At 42.1% G+C, this 21757-nt stretch overlaps 3 protein-coding genes across 8 annotated transcripts in view; 2 read left to right on the forward strand and 1 right to left on the reverse strand.

Annotated features, from left to right (window-relative positions):
- LOC110538788 (brain protein I3) overlaps window positions 1-21757 on the forward strand; it is a 698720-nt gene that overhangs the window by 601836 nt on the left and 75127 nt on the right. The gene's annotated exons all lie outside the window — the stretch shown is intronic.
- LOC110486851 (parvalbumin beta) lies at window positions 2721-10122 on the reverse strand. Of its 2 annotated transcripts, none has more exons than XM_036941584.1 (6): window positions 9878-10122; window positions 6563-6710; window positions 5955-6027; window positions 4970-5102; window positions 3332-3441; window positions 2721-3005 (listed from the first exon to the last, which is right to left on the reverse strand). In XM_036941584.1, exons 3-6 carry the CDS (start codon window positions 6013-6015, stop codon window positions 2983-2985), a joined length of 327 nt encoding a protein of 108 aa, XP_036797479.1. In that variant the 5' UTR covers window positions 6016-6027; window positions 6563-6710; window positions 9878-10122; the 3' UTR covers window positions 2721-2982. The 2 variants fall into 2 exon arrangements, with proteins under 2 accessions (XP_036797479.1, XP_036797478.1); XM_036941583.1 differs by having other exon boundaries at window positions 5955-6041; window positions 9878-10118.
- Window positions 8940-21757, forward strand: part of LOC110485236 (serine/threonine-protein kinase LMTK2) — a 52554-nt gene continuing 39736 nt past the window's right edge. For both annotated transcript variants that reach the window (XM_036941568.1, XM_036941569.1), the window contains exon 1: window positions 8940-9471. In XM_036941568.1, the coding sequence (XP_036797463.1) occupies window positions 9369-9471 (103 nt within the window). In that variant the 5' untranslated portion in view covers window positions 8940-9368. The remainder of the gene's footprint in view (window positions 9472-21757) is intronic.

Below are 21757 nucleotides of genomic sequence, written 5' to 3' on the forward strand. Positions count from 1 at the left end.
TCGGTTTTGCTAAATAATTGCTATTTTTAACGTAACAAATTAGGTTGTTCAGGGGCTCTGAGTTAGGGCCACGTGTGTGAGTGCCTAAAGACGTGGCAAGGTCATAGCCGCCTTGAAACCAAAGTAGGCTAGGGAGTGACTTCATGGACCAACCATTCACGCATCTGGGCAGATAAAAGAAAATCTGTTGTTTGGGGATATCAATTTTCAGTCGCAGGCCAACCCTATTGATACAATGTAAAAACATTTTAAGCTCATAAAGTTACAAAATGTTTGGTTTCTTTTTCCAGGGTAGAATGTCAATATCATGATAGCCTATTAAGATATGTTGCTAAGGGTAGACCCATGGTAGAAAAGAACACTTCAGCTCTTCATGGCTTCATGCTTTTCCGTGATTGATCTAATTGATTTATTAATTGACACAAACACAGCTAGGCATATTATGCACGAAACATTTTGATATAGTCACTGTAATACGCATTCTGACCCTTCTGCGACTCCCCTGCAAAGAGGACCATTAACAATTCCATGCAGGTTAACTGTCCACAGATTCAGTAAATACGTTTTTTAAATTAAGCCTCTTACCACCTGATCCTTCTTTGTAGGCAATGAGTTTAAATAATGCCGGCAACCTTTACGCCCATGTGTGTGAACTAGGCCTGGCTACAAAGGTTGAATGCTATGCTCATACACCAGCTATATAGACACTCCGAACAGTTTATTAGCTCTCAAACAACTTCACCTTGACATCGTGTTTATACCTGGATGGAATGGTAGAAAGAACGCCTTCCTTTCTCAATGCGACACTGCACTAACGGGAATAGCATGTCACCTGTGTGGTGTTGGATATAGAGTATCCGTCAGTCAGTTGGGAGATGAAGACAGATGGAGAGGGTATGAATGGAATTCGACGTGAGTGTCCTCCATCACCTTTTACCGCCTGAGAAAGAAAAGCCTTCGATCAATACAACTATTTACGAAACTGGGATGCCATGCAGAGCCACCCCACAGGACACATACATCAGTTAAACGGCTAGTTTTGATTTACATTTGGTTGAGTTGTCAACTAACATGGAAATCTGTCTTTTGGTCTAATGAGTCCAAATTCGAGATTTTTGGTTCCAACCGCCATGTCTTTGTGAGACACAGAGAATGTGAATGGATTATCTCCGCATGTGTGGTTCCCACCGTGAAACATGGAGGAGGAGGTGTGATGGTGTTGGGGTGCTTTGCTGGTGACACTGATGGTGATTTATTTATAATTGAAGGCATACTTAACCAGCAGGCTACCACAGCATTCTACAGTGATACACCATCCCATCTGGTTTGTGCTTAGTGGGACTATCATTTGTTTTTCCACAGGACAATGACCCAACACATCTCCAGGCTGTGTAAGGGCTATTTGACCAATAAAGAGAGTGATGGAGTGCTGCATCAGATGACCTGGCCTCCACAATCACCCAACCTCAACCCAATTGAGATGGTTTGGGGTGAGTTGAACCGCAGAGTGAAGGAAAAGCAGCCAACAAGTGCCCAGCATATGTGGGAACTCCTTCAAGACTGTTGGAAAATAATTCCAGGTGAAGCTGGTTGGGAGAATGCCAAGAGTGTGCAAAGCATAGATCAAGACAAAGGGTGGCTACTTTGAAGAATCTAAAATCTAATATATTTTGATTTGTTTAACACTTTTTTGGTTACTACATGATTCCATATGTGTTATTTCATAGTTTTGATGTCTTCACTCTTATTATACAATGTAGAAAATAGTAAAAATAAAGAAAAAACCCTTGAATGAGTAGGTGTGTCCAAACTTTTGACTGTTACTGTATATCTCTCTATTATGTGTGGGAATACTTTGGAACAGATTTCGGCCCGCGGGATGCCAGTTGGGGAACACTGCTATAGGCTCCAGCCTACTCAAATGACTTTATGTAGACTATAAGTGTAGCCTATAGGCTATAGCCTACCCAAACATTACGCATAATTGTATGCATATATCAAAATGAATGCGGTCGGCTTTTTCGTTTACAATAGATAATACAATGTTATATTTTATTCACATGATTCTTCATGGGCAAAGGCAGTTGTTAACACATCTATCGAAATAGGCATGTTTAGGTCTGACAAGTATTAATTTAAATTATCTCCAGCAGAAGGCGGTGTTAGTCCTGATATGGACACGCCATACACAACACACACAACATTGCATGAGTTTATCAAATGTTTTTATCATTTTTCCGACATATTTTGTTTTGCCTACATCTAACCATATTTAACCTGTCTGGACTCATTGCAGACTGACGTATCGCTGTCAGTACAGTATAAGTCGATTAAGATGTATTTAATTGATGCTTACAATAGGCTACTCATCTCATTGTCTTGATGAATGATCTCTCTTGTCGCCATCTACTCAAGAGGTTACCGTCACTTTGTGATGGACTGTAGTTGGCATCGTCCGGGCTCCGAGTCTTGTCCATGGTTGCGTGCTATAGGCACGCAGCCTCTCGCTTGCTTTATACTGCATCGGAAATGCAGCCTGCACAGGCCGTGGGCACTTTGCTTATATCATCACATTTAGAGCTGCGTTGTCTCTTGTAGGGCAATGCAGAACACACAATTAAAATGCACTGGGGTAATCAGGCTAATAGCTTAGACCCAAATACGCACTGAAACGCTAACATAACCTTGGGAACTGTAGTAAGACACACGGACATCATATCTACGTTTTACATCCTTTATTAAACCATACCAGTTACCCAATGGATAGACTGACACTCTTATACACCTAATATCCACAGCTACGAATTTATGTGCCAAGATGCACCATCAACCGGGGAGAGGACCAGCAGGCATGTAAATAGAGTCGCTGAGGTGGGCATTTCCCTCCAGACTTGCTGAATCTGGGCGTTTTGGGTTCCAGACGTTGTAAAAAGTACCAAAAGAAAGAAAAAAAAGAGACAGCCCTGATGAGGAGTGAAAGCTTCATTTCAGCAAAGCGCAGAACTCTGCAAGAGAACAGAGAAACAGAGCGATGACAAAGAGATATAGTGATCACCTGACGTGTGACCTCACAGCCAAATCACAGTGAATATTACATACGTTGAAAAAACTTGCTTTTATTTAGTTTATTCCACTATGCCTTTGCAGCATTCCTTCCTTCCTTCAGATGCAATATCCCCTATCATCTGGAATAATATCAAATATAATGATATACAACTGATGAAGATTAAACTATTATCAAGATGATATTTTGTGTCAGCATTGGACAGTCCCTCTGTTGCTCTCCTGTCAGTTGTGTGTAGTGCTTATGTGAGTGTACTGTAACCTGTACCTTCCATCCCTATCTTTCCATCCCCGTCTCTGTCTCCTGCCGCTAGGAGAGTTCTGGTCTCAGCATCAGTCAGCTCCCTGGCCCCTGAGGAGAAGTTCTGCAGGAATAATCTGGGGATCGACAAACAAAGAGAGGAGAAGGAGTGAGGAACTACACCTACATCTCATGTGTCAATGCTGCTTCATTGTATTGATATATAATGTATAGATCAAAGATCTTACTGAGTTACAGTTCATATTAGGAAATCAGTAAACTGAAATTAATTCATTAGGCCCTAAACTATGTATTTCACATGACTGGGAATACAGATATGCATCTGTTGGTCACATATACCTTAAAAATAAAGGTAGGGCCGTGGGTCCGAAAACCAGTCAGTATCTGTTGGGACCACCATTTGCCTCCTGCAGCACGACACATCTCTTTCACATAGAGTTCATCAGGTTGTTGATTGTAGCTTGTGAAATATTGTCCCACTCCTCTTCAATGGCTGTGCGAAGTTGCTGGATATTGGCGAGAACTGGAACACAATCAGTCGATCCAGAGCATCCCAAACATGCTCAATGGGTGACATATCTGGTGAGTATGTAGGCTATTGAAGAACGGGGACATTTTCAGCTTCCAGGAATTTTCAACAGATCCTTGCGACATGGGGCCATGCATTATCATTCTGAAATATGACGTGATGGCGGCAGATGAATGGCATGACAATGGGCCTCAGGATCTCGTCAAGGTCTCTCTGTGCATTCAAATTGCCATCGATAAAATGCAATTGTGTTCGTTGTCCATAGCTTATGCCTGCCCATACCATAACCCCACCGCCACCATAGAACACTTTGTTCACAAAGTTATCATCAGAAAACCGCTTACCAACATGACGCCATACAAGCTGTCTACCATCTGCCTGGTACAGTTGAAACCGGGATTCATCCATGAAGAACACACTTCTCCAGCGTGCCAGTAGCCATCGAAGATGAGCATTTGCCCACTGAAGTCGGTTTTGACGACAAACTACAGTCAGGTCAAGACCCTGGTGAGGACGACAAGCAGGCAAATAAGCCTCCCTGAGAAGGTTTCTGACAGGTTTTGTAGAAATTCTTCAGTTGTACAAACCCATAGTTTAATCAGCTGTCCAGGTAGCTGTTCTCAGACAATCCTGCAGGTGAAGAAGCTGGATGTGGAGGTCCTGGGCTGGCGTGGTTACACGTAGTCTGCTGTTGTGAGGCCGGTTGGGACGTACTGCCACATGTTCTAAAACGACGTGGGAGGTGGCTTATGGTCGATAAAGGATCATTAAATTATCTGGCAACAGCTCTGGTGGACATTCCTGCAGTCACCAGGCCAATTGCACACTCCCTCAAAACTTGAGACATCTGTGGCATTGGGTTGTTTGACAAAACTGCACATTTAAGAGTGGCCTTTTATTATTTAATCAGCTTCTTGATATGCCACACCTGTCAGGTGGATAGATTATCTTGGCAAAGAATAAATGCTCACTAACAGGGATGTAAAGAAATTTGTGCACAAAATTTGAGCTAAATAAGCTTTTTGTGCGAATGGAACATTTCTGGGACCAACCCCTTCATGTGCACCTCCCTCCCTCCCTCTACACACAGCCACCCTCCCCAACTCATATCATACTTCAACTCCTCTTCCTCTATGTATCCACTCTGGTCTTGGTCCAGGACTTTGAACACCCGTTGGCCCTCTGCCTCTGACTTGCCGGTCAGTCCCACTTGTGCAAAGAACAACTTGAAGTTGAATGTGCCTGGAGCTAATGGAGAGATGGGGAAAGTGATCAAGAGAAATGCGGAGAGATGTCGAGAGGAAGTGAAAGAGTGTGAGGAAAGAGAGATCCGACAGCATGACAAGAAGAGAGAACGGAGAGGGGGATGAATAGAGAGATGTAACATTCTCTCATGCGCTCTAATTACTTTCATTTGACTACTACAGACATTCACGATCACAAACACAAACCCTCTAGCATTTTAATGCCACTGAGCCATTACAATAATACGGTAGTTAAGGACATTATTATACAATCTAAACACACAGATTCACAGAAGACCTCAGGGAACCCATTCTAATGTGATCGTGTGACATTATGCTACAGATCAAATGTTTAAATCAATACATTTTTATTCACAGTTTATGCAGTTACAGAGAGTCACTCAGGTCATTATGAAAACCAAATGACTCATAAAGAACAGAGAAAGAGAATGATGGATCAAGTCTGTTAATGAAGTCTGAATAATATATTATACACCACAAACAGTTATGATGATGATATACTGGAACGTGAGTATACAAGCATTTCCATGTGGGTGTATTCTGGATGGTGTGTTTTAGTCTGCTCTATGAAGCAGATGTAATGTGTAGCTAAATAATTAAATGCTGGTGGGCTGCAAATGAAGCCTGCTTGACTGGCTTGATTTAGACTTCTCTTCAATGCTCAGCATAAACACTGGTATCTGGGTGGTAACTGCTCTGCTGCTCCCCAGCCCCCTGGCTGCCTGGTTACCTGGATCCACCCTCCAACCTTCCCCCAATATAGGACCGCCCTTGGGAGTGGGACTCTTGGGTGTGTGTGTGTGTGTGTAATGGTGTGTTCACGTGTTTGACTCACCTTGACAAGCCTTGACGGCAGCCCTGATGTCCTCCTCTCTCAGCAACCCTGTAAACGCCATGGTTCTCTGTGCCTGAGGGACACGTGCTTACAAGAGGGAAACACATCACAATAAATGAAAGTGACACAGTGTGTTTTCCTGACACAAACAGTCAGGGTGTGTTTTTTGTAAAGCATCAGACAAATCCCTCATCAGCCTATCCTCCTTTAGCTTCGAGGTACTATATAGCTACTGTTTCTATGGAATTTATTCAATGACAATTGCTTGACTTTTCAAGCTGTGGCACTATGAATTAAACACTAAATACATTTTGCAAAACAATTACAAATTTGTCCAAAGTCTTGACGATGCAACTTGAAGGAACATTTTTTGAGAGGTCTGCGTCTGCACATGTCCTATTTTTTGTCTCCAAGCGAGACCGTGAGAGGTCTGCGTCTGCACATGTCCTATTTTTTGTTGCATTAGACCAAATTACATTGGATCACCTTTAAAAACCCTGAGATGCACAAAAACACTCATTAATACACAGAAAGATACATCAATCCCTACAGAACTGCAACAAAAAAATCTACGCATAATATATCTCTAAAGACTGGCTGGTACTAACCGTTATCTGGGTGAGGTAGTGTCCGCTCTGTAAGCCAGTGATGTGCAGATCTCTGCCTCTCTTGATTTTTGCCTATTACCCAACAGCACTCTCCTCCTGCAGCTTTGTGATCCAGAAAGCAAACATGACGTTTCTCTGTCCTCAAACCCTAGGAGATAACATCGCAATTGGAACTCCTCCTCCCCCTTCATTAGCTAATCAGAGCAGAACATTTTTCACAACTATTGTCAACTAACTTGCAGGGGGTAGAGCTTACAACCCAGCCTGTCAATTGGCTTGATAGGAATAAACAATGCCAAACTATCCCATGGTGCATTATTGCATAATGGGGGTTTTCCATGTAGAAATATTAAGGGTTGACTATGATCCACAATGAGGAGAAAAGATGCTAGGTTATATGTCTCTTTGGGGAGATTAAAGTCCCAGTCAGAATTTCACATTTTCTACAGATGTGAATGGAAAGAACCTGGGTGCCTCTGCAGAGTACAGTCCACTTCAACATCTACTCCATGTTATGCATTTTGTATGGATTATTAATAACCATAAATGATACATCTGAGTGAGTGTAAAGTAACAAACATGACATGGAATGACAACACAGCAGTACAATTAGAGTCTTCAAATACTTACTTAATGTGTCCAGTCCATAAACCAACAAGTACACTGAATACTGTCAACACAGGATGTGTCATTAATAACAGATTTTAAAACTCCCATCACACCTTCTTACTATAGGCTATAGAAGCAGAGTTTCTAAGGTTCAGTCAAAAGTAATCAATGTTATCCCTTTGCTTGGATATGAAGGATGTGTCCAACTCCTTACCTGGCTCCCCCTGCCATATTCGACATAGATGCCAAACAAATTTATATGAAAACATAATGTAGGCCAATAGGTCTACTTAGCTATATTGTGGCTTATCTTATCTTATCTTATCTCATGTCAACTGGTTTCAGCTCAAATAGTTGCTATTGACCTCTTTATTATTTATTTCTTTATTGCAGTTTTTTTTGTACTGGTTCTATGCACACCCATTTGACTCCACCCACAAGCTCACACATACTACACTGACACTCCAACACACACATACTACATAAACTCACACATACTACACTGACACTCCAACACACACATACTACATAATCTCACACATACTACACTGACACTCCAACACACACATACTACAATAAACTCACACATACTACACTGACACTCCAACACACACATACTACATAAACTCACACATACTACACTGACACTCCAACACACACATACTACATAAACTCACACATACTACACTGACACTCCAACACACACATACTACATAATCTCACACATAATACACTGACACTCCAACACACACATACTACAATAAACTCACACATACTACACTGACACTCCAACACACACATACTACATAAACTCACACATACTACACTGACACTCCAACACACACATACTACGTAAACTCACACATACTACACTGACACTCCAACACACACATACTACATAAACTCACACACATGCATAATGATGACACTCACTGCTGCTACACAGTTATATATCCTGATTGCCTAGTCACTTTTATCACTAGCTACCTGCCAGTACATACTGTGTTACCTCAATTACCTAAACTACCTCGTACCCCTGCACATTGACTCGGTACAGGTACTCCTTGTATATACCCTCGTTATTGTTTTTATTGTGTTCCTATCTACTTTTTTTATTTAGCAAATACTGTTCTTACTTTTTAAATCTGCATTGTCGGGTATAGGCTCGTAAGTAATCATTTCACTCTAAAGTCTACACCTGTTGTATTCCGGGGCGGCAGGGTAGCCTAGTGGTAGCCTAGTGGTTAGAGCGTTGGACTAGTAACCGGAAGGTTGTGAGTTCAAACCCCCGAGCTGACAAGGTACAAATCTGTCGTTCTGCCCCTGAACAGGCAGTTAACCCACTGTTCCCAGGCCGTCATTGAAAATAAGAATTTGTTCTTAACTGACTTGCCTGGTTAAATAAAGGTAAAATAAAAAAAAAAAAAAAAAAATTCGGCGCATGTGACCAATAAAATTTGATATGATAGGCATAACTTTCCAAGACCTTTGCACTCCACTAAGAAATAACAATTATAGGGGAAACACTGGATGTATAGCCTACAAGTCCATTAAATCAGGCAGGTAGAGTAGTTCATCTTTCATAAAGCACCGGAACATTGCTTGCATACCTCACATGTCAAGTGACTGGTCTAAAAACGCATCTCGCTTTACGTTTGACACAAAGCAATGGATGTGGACAGGGAAATTCGAAGAATGATAGTGATTGGTCATATCGGTACATTAATACAGATTAATGGGTTGTGATTCGCTATTGTATATGTCTCAATATGCACGCCCCCATGCTATGACGTTGTAGGAACATGGCGCCTCTGAGGAGAGGTGGTGCCTGACAGTTTGGACTATTGATAAAATATTACGTGTGAATAAATGTAGAGCACTGCCGGCAAAGCGTATTTATCTAAATATTATTGTTCTAGAAAGGTAATAGACCTTTTCTATTTTTCATGGATAATGAAACGGCATTGTTTGAGGCATTGATAGCTCATGTTAGCTTGTCGTTGCTATTGACGCTAGCCAACGCGTTTAGTCATAATACAATGTTTGCGGTGCGGGCATTTTCATTTAGCCTGTAGATATAGCTATGTATTTAACTTATTATCAATGAAATTGACATTTTATTTCGTTTATTAGTATTAAGTTATAATTTGACGATTTTGGATTCTCATTAGCTAGTTAGCTAGCTAAGCTAAAAAGGATGGGGAACCGTCATGGATTTGTGTTGTTGCTGGCGACTGGAATTTTTCTGTCGGCGTTATTTCTGGCCGAAGGTGCTCCGCTTCCGTATTCTGACACAACAGGTAAGATGACTCTAAATATATTTTGTTTACCATGTCACTGAATGAACTGTTACCACCAGTTATTTCCAATTAGTTTCAGGCCAATGCCATCATGCTAGTTAGATAATTAGTAAGAGGAATAGTGTAACAAGCTAGTTAACTAGTAAGCCATATCGCGCTAGCGACTCGCTCAACAAGCTAGCGCCAGGAAGATGGGCAGCTATTTAGATAGTTAGCATTGGCAAGCTAACAGGCTAGTTAACGTTCAACATAGCCAGACAGCAACCGCCGAGGGACACGAAGGGGGTATTTTGTTGCTTGTTATAGATTTGAGAGGCGTTGAGCTAACGGTAGTATATCAATGCAATGTAGATTAGCTATTTTAACTGACTTGCTAGATTTGAAGGGTAGTAAACTCAGTACTCACCATACACCTGGCCAGTCCATTTACAACAGTAAGTTTTATCCAGTGCAGTTGTGCTTAGTAGTAGTAGTAGTATCAGTTCATAACACAATTTGCCTTCAACAGTTCGCTCCTTGCTTTGATAGTTTGACAACTGTAACACTGGTTCTGATGAAGTGATTCACCTAATGGCAATGTGTGTTGACAACCATAACATCTGAAGTATAACTGGAACACCATTTAAAGCTATGTCTGATGAACCAAACTAGCCTTATCAAAGAAATACAGTGCATTCGGAAAGTATTCAGACCCCTTGACTTATTCCATATTTTGTTACATTACAGCTGTATTCTAAAATAAAGCAAAAAACGTTTTTTAGAAATGGTTGCAAATTTATAAAACATTCAAAACGAATACCTTATTTACATAAGTATTCAGAGCTTTTCCTATGAGACTCAAAATTGAACTTCGATGCATCCTTTTTCCATTGATCATCCATGAGATGTTTCTACAACTTGATTGGAGTCCACCTGTGGTAAATTCAATTGATTGGACATTATTTGGAAAGACACACACCTGTCTATATAAGATCCCACAGTTGACAGTGCATGTCAGAGCAAAAACCAAGCCACGAGGTTGAAGGAATTGTCCATAGAGCTCCGAGACAGGATTGTGTTGAGGCACAGATCTGGGGAAGGTTACCAAAAAATGTCTGCAGCATTGAAGGTCCCCAAGAACAGTGGTCTCCTTCATTGTTAAATGGAAAAAGTTTGGAATCACCAAGAGTCTTCCTAGAGCTGGCCGCCTGGCCAAACAGCAATTGGGGGAGAAGGGCCTTGCTCAGGGAGTTGACCAAGAACCCGATGGTCACTCTGAAAGAGCTCCAGAATTCCTCTGGAGATGGGAGAACCTTCCAGAAGGACAACCATCTCTGCAGCACCATCAATCAGGCCTTTATGGTAGAGTGGCCAGACGGAAGCCACAGTAAATGGCACAAAACATCCCACTTGGACTTTGCCAAAAGGCACCTGAAGAACTTTCAGACCATGAGAAACAAGATTCTCTGGTCTGATGAAATCAAGATTGAACTCTTTGACCTGAATGCCAAGCATCACGTCTGGAGGAAACCTGGCACCATCCCTATGGTGAAACATGGTGATGGAAACATCATACTGTGGGGATGTTTTTCAGTGGCAGGGACTGGGAGTCAGGATCGAGGCAAAGATGAACAGAGAAAAGTACAGAGATCCTTAATGAAAACCAGCTCAGGACCTCAGACTGGGGCGAACGTTCACCTTCCAACAGGACAACGACCCTAAGCACACAGCCAAGACAACGCAGGAGTGGATTTGGGACAAGTCTATAAATGTCCTTGAGTGGCCCAGCCAGAGCCCAGACTTGAACCTGATATCTCTGGAGAGACCAGAAAATAGCTGTGCAGCAATGCTCCCCATCCAAGTTGACAGCGCTTGAGAGGATTTGCAGCAAAGAATGGGAGAAACTCCCCAAATTTAAATTTTGTTAGTCACATGCGTTGAGTACACTTTGAAGGAGAGTTTGTTGTCCTGGCATGACATGGCCAGGTCTCTGACCTCCTCCCTATAGGCTGTCTCGTCAGTGATCATACCTACCTCTCATCGGCAAACTTAATTATGGTGTTGGAGTCGTTCCTGGCCGTGCAGTCATGAGTGAACAGGGAGTACAGGAGGGGACTGAGCATGCACCCTTGAGGGGTACATGTGTTGAGGATCAGCATGGCGGACGTTGTTACCTACCCTTACCACCTGGGGGTGGCCCGTCAGGAAGTCCAGGATCCAGTTGCAGAGGTAGGTGTTTTTGTCCTTAGCTTATTGATGAGCTTTGAGGGCACTATGGTGTTGAACGAATTCTCACATGGGTGTTCCTTTTGTCCAGGTGGGAGAGGGCTGTGTGGAGTGCAACACTCATCTGTGGTTCTGTTAGGGCGGTATGCAAATTGGAGTGGGTCTAGAGTTTCTGGGATAATGGTGTTGATGTGACCAGCCTTTCAAAGCACTTCATGGCTACTGACATGAAGTGCGTGTAATGGGTCAGTAGTCATTTAAGCAGGTTACCTCAGTGTTTTTGGGCACAGAGACTATGATGGTCTGCTTAAAACATGTTGGTATTACAGACTCGGACAGGTTGGAAATATCAGTGAAGACACTTGCTAATTGGTCACTGCATGCTCGCAGTACACATCCTGGTCGTCCGTCTGGCCCTGCGGCCTTGTGAATGTTAACCTGTTTAAAGGTCTTACTAACATTGGCTGCGCAGATTGTGATCACACCAGTTTAGCTTGTCTGGTATGCTCGTGTCACTGGGCAGCTCTCGGCTGTGCTTCCCTTTTGTAGTTTGTAATGGTTTGCAAGCCTTGTCACATCCGATTAGCCTTCGGGCGCAGGTGGAGTGCGATTCGATCTTAGTCATGTATTGACACTTTGCCTGTTTGATGGTTCTTCTGAGGTGAAAGTGGGATTTCTTATCGTACGGGTTAGAGTCCCGCTTCTTGAAAGCGGCAGCTCTACCCTTGAGCTCAGTGCTGATGTAGCCTGTAGTTCATGGCTTCTGGTTGGGGTATGTACGTGCGGTCACTGTGGGGATGACGTCATCGATGCACTTATTGATTAAGCCAGTGACTGCTGTGGTGTTCTCCTCAATGCCATCGGAAGAATCCCAGCACATATTCCAGTCTGTGCTAGCAAAACAGTCCTGTAGTTTAGCATCTGCTTCATCTGATAGTTTTTTAAAATTGACCGAGTCACTCGAGCCTCCTGTTTTTAATTTTTGCTTGTAAGCAGGAATCAGGAGGATATAATTATTGTCACATTTGCTAAATGGAGGGCAAGGGAGAGCTTTGTGCGCATCTCTGTGTGTGGAGTAAAGGTGGTCTAGAGTTTTATTTAAAACATTTTCCCCCCTTCTTTCTCCCCCCCCCCCCCCTCTGGTTGCACAATTAACATGCTGATAGAAATTTTGTGTAACGGATTTGTTTCCCTGCATTAAATTCCGCGGCCACTAGGAGCGGCGCCTCTGGATGAATGTTTTTCTGTTTGCTTTTGGTGGAATACAGCTCATTGAGTGCGGTCTTAGTGTCAGCATTGGTCTGTGGTGGTATGTAGACAGCTATGAAAAATACAGAAACTCTCTAGGTAAGTAGTGTTGTCGACAGCTTATGAGAGATTCTACCTCAGGTGAGCAAAACCTTGAGACTTCCTTAGATATCGTGCACCAGCTGGTTTACAAATATGCATGCCCCCCCCCCCCCCCCCCCCCCGCTGTTCTATTCTGCCAATACAGTGTATAACCAGCCAGCTGTATGTTGATAATGTTGTCGTTCGGCCATGACTCCGTGAAGCATAAGATATTAGTTTTTAATGTCCCTTTGGTAGTTTAATCTTCCATGTAGGTCGGTCGATTTTTATTTTCCAATGATTGCACGTTAGCTAGTAGAATGGAAGGCAGGGGGCGTTTATTAGATCGCCTACGAATTCTCAGGAGACAGCACGATTTTTCTCCATCGTCTCTTCATGCAAATGACGGGGCTTTGGGCCTGTTCCCGGGAAAGCAGTATATCCTTCACGTCGGACTCTTTAATGGAAAATAAAAATAAATCTTCTGCCAGTTCGGGGTGAGTAATCGCTGTTCTGATGTCCATATGTTCTTTTCGGTCATAAGAGACGGTAGCAGCATCATTATGTACAAAATAAGTAAAAAAAAGAAGTTATGAACAAGAAACACAATTGGTTGCTGACGTTTTACGTGTTCCTAATCTTCTCCGGCGCCGAAATAGTGTACAATACAGGTGTGCCAAGCTTGTAGTGTCAGACTGTTATCGCTGCCAAGGTGCTTCAACAAAGTATTTCAACAAAGTATTTGCAAGCATTTCTATAAACCTGTTTTTGCTTTGTCATTATGGGTTATTGTGTGTAGATTTATTTAAGGAAAAAAATAATTAAATTAATTTTAGAGTAAGACTGTAAGGTAACAAAAGGTGGAAAAAGTCAAGGTGTCTGAATACTTTCCGAATGCACTGTAAACGCTGGGGTCATTGTTATGGGATCTATTGACTGATGGACGAGCAGAGTCCGTGTCATTACCAGTGTTTGACTTGGGCAGGACCTCAGCGGAGCAGAGTACCAGCACCTCAAATGTACAGTTGAAGTCAGAAGTTTACATACACCTTAGCCAAATACATTTAAACTCAGTTTTTCACAATTCCTGACATTTAATCCTCGTAAAAATTCCCTGTCTTAGGTCAGTTCGGATCATCACTTTATTTTAAGGATGTGAAATGTCAGAATAATAGTAGAGAGAATGATTTATTTAAGCTTTTATTTCTTTCATCACATTCCCAGTGGGTCTTTAGTTTACATACACATACACTTAGTATTTGGTAGCATTGCCTTTAAATTGTTTAATTTGGGTCAACATTTTCAGGTAGCCTTCCACAAGCTTCCCACAATAAGTTGGGTGAATTTTGGTCCATTCCTCCCGACAGCTGGTGTAACTGAGTCAGGTTTGTAGGCCTCCTTATTTTCTATGGGATTGAGGTCAGGGCTTTGTGATGGCCACTCCAATACCATGACTTTGTTGTTTTTAAGCCATTTTGCCACAACTTTGGAAGTTTGCTTGGGGTCATTGTACATTTTGAAGACTCATTTGCGACCAAGCAGTTGCTTCAAATTCAAGAATGCCTTAAACCATGGTTAGAGCGTTGGGCCAGTAACCGAAATGTTGCTAGATCGAATCCCCAAGCTGACAAAGTAAAAATCTGTCGTTCTACCCCTGAACAAGGCAGTTAACCCACTGTTCCCCGATAGGCTGTCATTATAAATTAGAAGTTGTTCTCAACTGACTTGCCTAGTTAAATAAAGGTTCAATTTGATTTATTATGTTAGTTACATATAAAATTATACTTGAAGGAAAATTGTTCCATGTTTGCGGCCAGGGAGCACGTACCTGAGGTCAATTAAATTGATAAGCCTCTTGAAACGTTCCTTTTCGACTGTGCTAATGTCCTTAGCAATGCATAATAGCATTTGTGATGTCTTTGTCTTTTCAATGTTTGCTTGTAGGGCATAAACACTGTCTGTGTTGACTGCTTCGGGCAAACATCCCTAGATTGGCTGGGTCTTGAGGGGCATTTATCAATACTGTCCTGCAAACTCAAACTTCCTGCATGTTCCAAAGAGTGATTTTGCTTCAGATGTTGAAAAAGGTTTGTTGTATTACTAGACCTGTCTACTGCACAATTTGCACCGAACATTGCTCTGCTCTTTGTCGGACTTCAAAAAGCCAAACCACTTCCAAATTACTGGAACAGTTTAACCCTTTTTATCAATGATTTCTTCGTTTGGAAGCTTCTCCTTCTCCATGGCTTTCGACTACATCACTCATTTTTCGTGCTTAATAGTGGCTACTCCATCACTCGAGGTGCTAAGTGGTTTTTAGTGGGCGTATATCTCTCCACGTGCATATTGTCACTTCTCCGCACATTCCTGCTGCATCACAGAGGTGAAATGGACTGCTGGACCTAATTATTCTATATCGACATTATCGAAAATGAATAAACGTTTTTATATCGTTATCGAGGGAAGTAATTACCTCTTATTAATTCATCGCCCAGCCCTGTGTTGGAGATATGTTTCATTTGGTTTTGTATTTAGTTAGCACAGTATGTATTCATTGTTTCGTATGACCTCATTTTTACAAGTGATGTCCTCTACCTTGACACTTGTTTTAACAATGCCTGGTGACATTACCAAGTTTTCACCGAAGCGTTTGAAAGTTGTGATTCATAAATGCAAAATCTGGCCCCCCAAAAACCGTGCAGCTCTAATAAATATTGTCATTTCAACAACCATTAGGCCTCACAATGTAGTAACAAATGATTGATCACTTGTGTTGTGATGACATATTGGTAATTTCCATTGTTGTAAAGAATTCACACAATTCACTTGGTGATGTAAGAATTCAACAGTACAGTGTAGCAGCACAATATGCATTAGCACTGCTTGCGCATTTATGACCTAACTGAGTGAGAGTCGTATGGACGTGATAAACAACCACACAGAGGAGAGCAGAAGAATGGCCTCCCTTTTAAACCTTGCATTGTACTTTCCTAGAGCACTGGACTCACTGACAATGACTAGGCTATGAGTAGCCAAATGGGAAAAAGGTAAACGGTGTGTGCATTGCATTCTAGTGATGCCCTTGTAGGCTAATATGTAACCTCAAACATTCCATTATCAGCACAGGTGAATCATTTACCTTGGCGTTGTTTTAGTTTTATTACAGTTCACCACACAACATACAGTAAGATGTGGCGCAATATTGGGCGCAGCGTTGGTTTTACTGATGGAGACAAGGAAACTGCTAAAATGAACTCCTATGGTTTGCACAAAACCATTTAAGCAACAGAGATCTTGTTCCAGGAGGGTGTTGAATGTGTCTTCTGTAACCAAGAAGCTTGATCTAGACACTTAGCTAGCCAATTAGCAAACCAAATGCATAGCTGGAGCCCTGAGCTAGAGGTCTTCACAGCGCCAAAAAGTTGGACCCATTCCGAAATGGACCTGGGGCTTTCCCACCCAGACCTGATATGCATAAATATATTTTAAATATAGAGACACGTTCCGAATAAACCCAAGGACAACTAGACCTGTTCCTTATAGACCTGGTCAGATCCATACCCGGTTCGATCAGTTCTGAGTGAGGGACGCAGCAGAAAAGCCTTAAAAAAAAATGAAAGCTACTTTATTATCTGGAGTTGATAAAGCGTGGGGGGGGGGGGGGGGGGGGGGGGGTGCTGCTCCAGCAGGTGTGGGGGAGGGGCCGTACTGTTAGGGAGTGAAGCAGGTACTGGTGGATCTGTGAAGATCTCTTCCCTGAGCTGGATGTAATTTATTTGACACATCTTGACACATCTTTCATGAAATCACACTTGCAAGATACAAACTTAAAGCTACACTTGTTGTGAATCTAGCCAACGTGTCAGATTTCAAAAAGGCTTTTCGGCGAAAGCAAACAATGCTATTATCTGAGGATAGCACCCCAGTAAACAAAGAGAGAAAAGCATATTTCAACCTTGCAGTCGCGACACAAAACGCAGAAATTAAGATATATTTCATGCCTTACCTATGATGAGCTTCTTCTGTTGGCACTCCAATATGTCCCATAAACATCACAAATGGTCCTTTTGTTCAATTAATTCCGTCTATATATCCAAAATGTCAATTTATTTGGCGCGTTTGATTCAGAAAAACACCGGTTCCAAGTCGCGCAACATGACTACAAAATGTCTCATATACCTGTAAGCTTTGTCCAAACATGTCAAACTACTTTCCTAATACAAGTTGAAGTATTTTTTTAACGTAAATAATTGATAAAATTGAAGACTGGATGATCTGTGTTCAATACCGGAGGAAAACAAAGTGGAGCGTGCATTTCAGGTCACGCGCCTCTAACAAAGAGTACACTAGACTGGAGCCTCATTCTGAACAGCGTTACATCTTCATTTCTCAAAGGAATAACCTCAACCAATTTCTAAAGACTGTTGACATTTAGTCGAAGCGATAGGAACAGCAGGAAAGTCGATTAGAAATCTGGATTCCCAATGAAAACTCATTGAAAAGAGTGACCTAAAAAAAAACAATCTGAACCGTTTGTCCTCAGGGTTTTGCCAGCCAAATAAGTTATGTTATACTCAGATATGATTCAAACAGTTTTAGAAACTTCAGAGTGTTTTCTATCCAAATCTACTGATAATATTCATATTATCTTAGCTTCTGGGTCTGAGTAGCAGGCCGTTTACTTTGGACACGCATTTCATCTGGACGTGAAAATACTGCCCCCTGTCCTAAAGAAGTTAAAGGGTATATCGCCCAAGCCTATACCGTGCATGGCTTTTCAACAGTCCGGAGTACCCAGCACACCATGCCACATTCAGCATCTGAACAGTTCCTTTATCATAGGGATGAGTGAGGGGGCCACAAAGAATCTGATCCCCCCCCCTTTTTAAAAATTGATGCCTTTTGCCCCTCTCTGCTCTGTCACAATCAGAAAGGGTCTCCCTGTAGGCCTAGTACTGTGGCCGTTCTGGCCATGGCCTTCCACCCGACTGAGCACTGATTTACTGCCCATAGATAACCTGGGGCACTAGGGGGATCCTACAGCTGCCTTTACAATATCCTCTACTATGTTTCTGGAGATACGCCTGGGGTTTTAGTCAGGCTTTGCTCAACTGCTACTCTGTCACATGTATTTAAAATCGAGAGATGCTTAAATTTCACTTCAGTTTACAACCAATTACATGGGGTTACCAGAGTAGGCTACATTTAAGAGCTACTGTTATGGTCCCTGCACAACACTGAACAGCTTTACAAAGCTACATGTTTAAAGTGGTGTATTAATTTGTTATAGATTGACATTGACACAATAACCTGCCAGCCAAGCTGAAAACATTATGTGCTGTAGCCAACCATGTGATTGCAATCGTTGTCATGCCATAGCCTACATGCATGTTTATTTGGCGTGATGCCATTGACGATTATAACTGCCAGAGCAGAGTACCACACAGAGATGGCAAATGTTTTCTTTCTTTAATGGGAGTTGGCTAGTCCTGTTTTTGCACCAGTAAAATTGTACATAGAGAAGCCCCACCTACACGGAATCATGCTTCTGTGTATCTAGTTGGGAGAGGATCACCCCACCAATCTCTGTGGAACACACTGGTCTCTCATTGATGGCCAATAGGGTTGGGCGATATCGATTTTATTAATGCATTTGACATTATTTTATTATTTTTGAAAAATAAAAGCTCTACATTTGCTTTGAGTTGTGAGACCCTAGGGTGACAACACATACATTCCATGAGGCTTTCTCCATTCTGATTGATTGTTATATACTGTTCAATGAAACTTCAATACAAAATATTTTTCATACATTTCTGCATTTCCTGCACTCATTTGAGATCATTTCCACATTGTTATGTAGGGCTGCACGATATGGGCAACAAATCTAGGCCAAATTTGTAACCAAATATTGCAGTTGTGATTTGACTTAGGATTTAGATCAAAACATTTGGCTGAACTCTTGGATATAGAATGATTATTCTAATTCTGTAGTTAGAATATAATAGTGGGCACTTTGAATAAAGCATAGTTTGACATGACAACTAATGAAAAAGCCAGGGAAGAGTTATTATGACAGGGCAGGAACCAAAGTGTTGGTTAGTGTTTCCTAAAGGACCCTATAACCTTTGGCTACATGTAGCTAACATATTCATGCTTCGCCAATTCTAATTTGATTTAGTTGGCCTACACCATCACTGGTATCAGTCGGTATTAGCTATGTTTGCTCTGTACATTTATTAGCTAGCTAATGATTAGCATTAGCGGCTAACAAGATTTAGCCGCAATTTGCTAAGAAAAGACAAACTAGCTGTTTGCAGCCAAGAAAATCAAACTAGTAGTATAATTGGGTAACACTTGTGGATTTATATTAAGAAGCAAAGTGGAAACCGCATCGTTGTCATGAACATCTAGTTGCATGTGCTGCATTGACCTTGCAGACTGAATGCAAGTGTCTCGTGATCAAGCAACAACTGCGCTCCTTGAGTGACGGGGCGGGTCTAGGTCTCTGTAGAAAGCGGCATATAGAGAGATGGGGAGCGGAGAGAGACGACTCAAGTAGACGTTACACAAGGGAGAGTAGTGTATCACATTTAACAAACCAAACATTGAAACACTTTTATAGAAGATAAAGTGAAAACCCAAACCAGTCCGTGTAGCAATACTGGTATATAGTAAAATACAGTATACCACCCAAATCTAATAGGAAATATGGCAACAGGTGTCAGTCTTCGTTTCACTAGTCTTTTGTAATTATTTAGGCATAGCTTTCCATATTGTCTATGCAGTCCTTATAGTATGCGTACAGGCAAATTAGATTGAGATTGAGCCTAAAACATGAATGTGCATAATGTATGGTCCTATTTAGTCTTGATGTTATAATGGAGGTTATTAGGGTGTGGTGCACTCCTTCCAAACAAATGATCATACTTGTTCCATGATGACATCGGGAGAGCAGGGACCTGTCATCAAGGGAGATGTCATTTGTTGTGAAGCAAGTCTGGTCTAAATGGGAAATGACCTAGGTTAACATCATGCATGGTCTGGTGGTCACACTAACCTAAGTAAGTGGTTTGATGCATTGCCTTGTAGTGCAGTACGTCACATGATAATAGTTGGGTTGGGCTACTTCACCATAGACAGTTTGCGATCTAGGCCTAAAGCAGACAAAACCATCCTCTTTAGTGCAGGAACCCAAATCATGTTGTGTCATCAGCTGTAGGGACTGAGTGCATTGGAGAGTTATACCCCCTGTGAAAATGGGTCAGCCCCTCTGTGTGAACAAAGATCACTAAAATATGCAGGGAATGAAATAAGATCTGTCAGCTCCCTGCGTACGGGACTATGGGCCCTACTGAGAAGCAGTTGGATAATTTGGTGGTGGTGCCAAGTCATAATATAAACCCATGACTCTAAGGCTAACGGAGGGAGAGCTGATCCCTACGCTGCCGCCAGTGTAGCGCTGCCTGGCTCTCTCTGCTCCTCTGTCATCACACGCGTACAGCAGGCCAGGGAGACATACACGGCCTGGAACCCCCTAAAGCGTACGTGGTTGGTGGGTGGTTGCACTGACTGCACACTGGCTGTAGTTTGTGGGTGACACACCACACCACACCAAACATGCTCGCCATAAGGAATTTGCAATAGTGGATTAGACATGGGGGAAGACATTTTATGGGCTAATAGTAAACAAGCCGTGCTTGAGCTTCCAATAACGTAATCACACTTTGTACCTTAAGTCAAGGTGTAGGCTCCTGACTGATTGGTTAGACTGTAAACCAGGAAGGAGAAAATAGTTTGAAACATTCCTTGACATATTAAACAACAACTGTTTTTGTTCTGGTTTATCATTAGCCAACATTGTTTTAAAGGGGAAAGGTACAGTGCATTCGGAAAGAATTCAGACCCCTTGACTCTCCCCACATTTTTTAAATGTTACAGCCTTATTCTAAAATGGATTAAATTGTCCTGCCCCCCCCCCTCCAATCCTACACACACTACCCCATAATGACAAAGCAAACAGATTTTTAGGAATGTTGGCATATATATCACACACACACCTAAGTATTCAGATCCTTTACTTTGTTGAAGCACCTTTGGCAGTAATTACAGCCTCGAGTTGTGTGTGTGTGTGTGATGCTACAAGCTTGGCATACCTGTACCTGTGGAGTTTCTCCCATTTACTCTCTGCAGATACTCTCTGCAGATCCTCTCAAGCTCTGTCAGGTTGGATGGGAATGGTCACTGCTCAGCTATTTTCAGGTCTCTCCAGAGATGTTAGATCGGGTTCAAGTCCGGGCTCTGGCTGGGCCAATCAAGGACATTCAGAGATTTGTCTTGAAACCACTCCTGCGTTGTCTTGGCAAAGTACTAAGGTTCCTTGTCCTGTTAGGTGAACCTTCGCCCTATTCTGAGGTCCTGAACGCTCTGGATTAGGTTTTCATCAAGGATCTCTGTACTTTGCTTTGTTCGTCTTTTCAGTCCCTGCCGCTGAAAACATCCCTACAGCATGATGCTGCCACCACCATGCTTCACCGTAGGGATGTTTCTGGGTGTTCTCCAGATGTGACGCTTGTCATACAAGCCAAAGAGCTCAATCTTGGTTTCATCAGACCAGATAATCTTGTTTTTATGGTCTAAGAGTCCTTTAGGTGCCTTTTTGCAAACCCCAAGCGGGCTCTCATGTGCCTTTTAGTGAGGAGTGGCTTCCATCAGGCTAGAAAACGGACTGTTACTGTCAGAAACTTTATGA

The sequence above is a fragment of the Oncorhynchus mykiss genome, chromosome 13 (assembly GCF_013265735.2).
Source record: "Oncorhynchus mykiss isolate Arlee chromosome 13, USDA_OmykA_1.1, whole genome shotgun sequence".
Classification (NCBI taxonomy): Eukaryota; Metazoa; Chordata; class Actinopteri; order Salmoniformes; family Salmonidae; genus Oncorhynchus; species Oncorhynchus mykiss.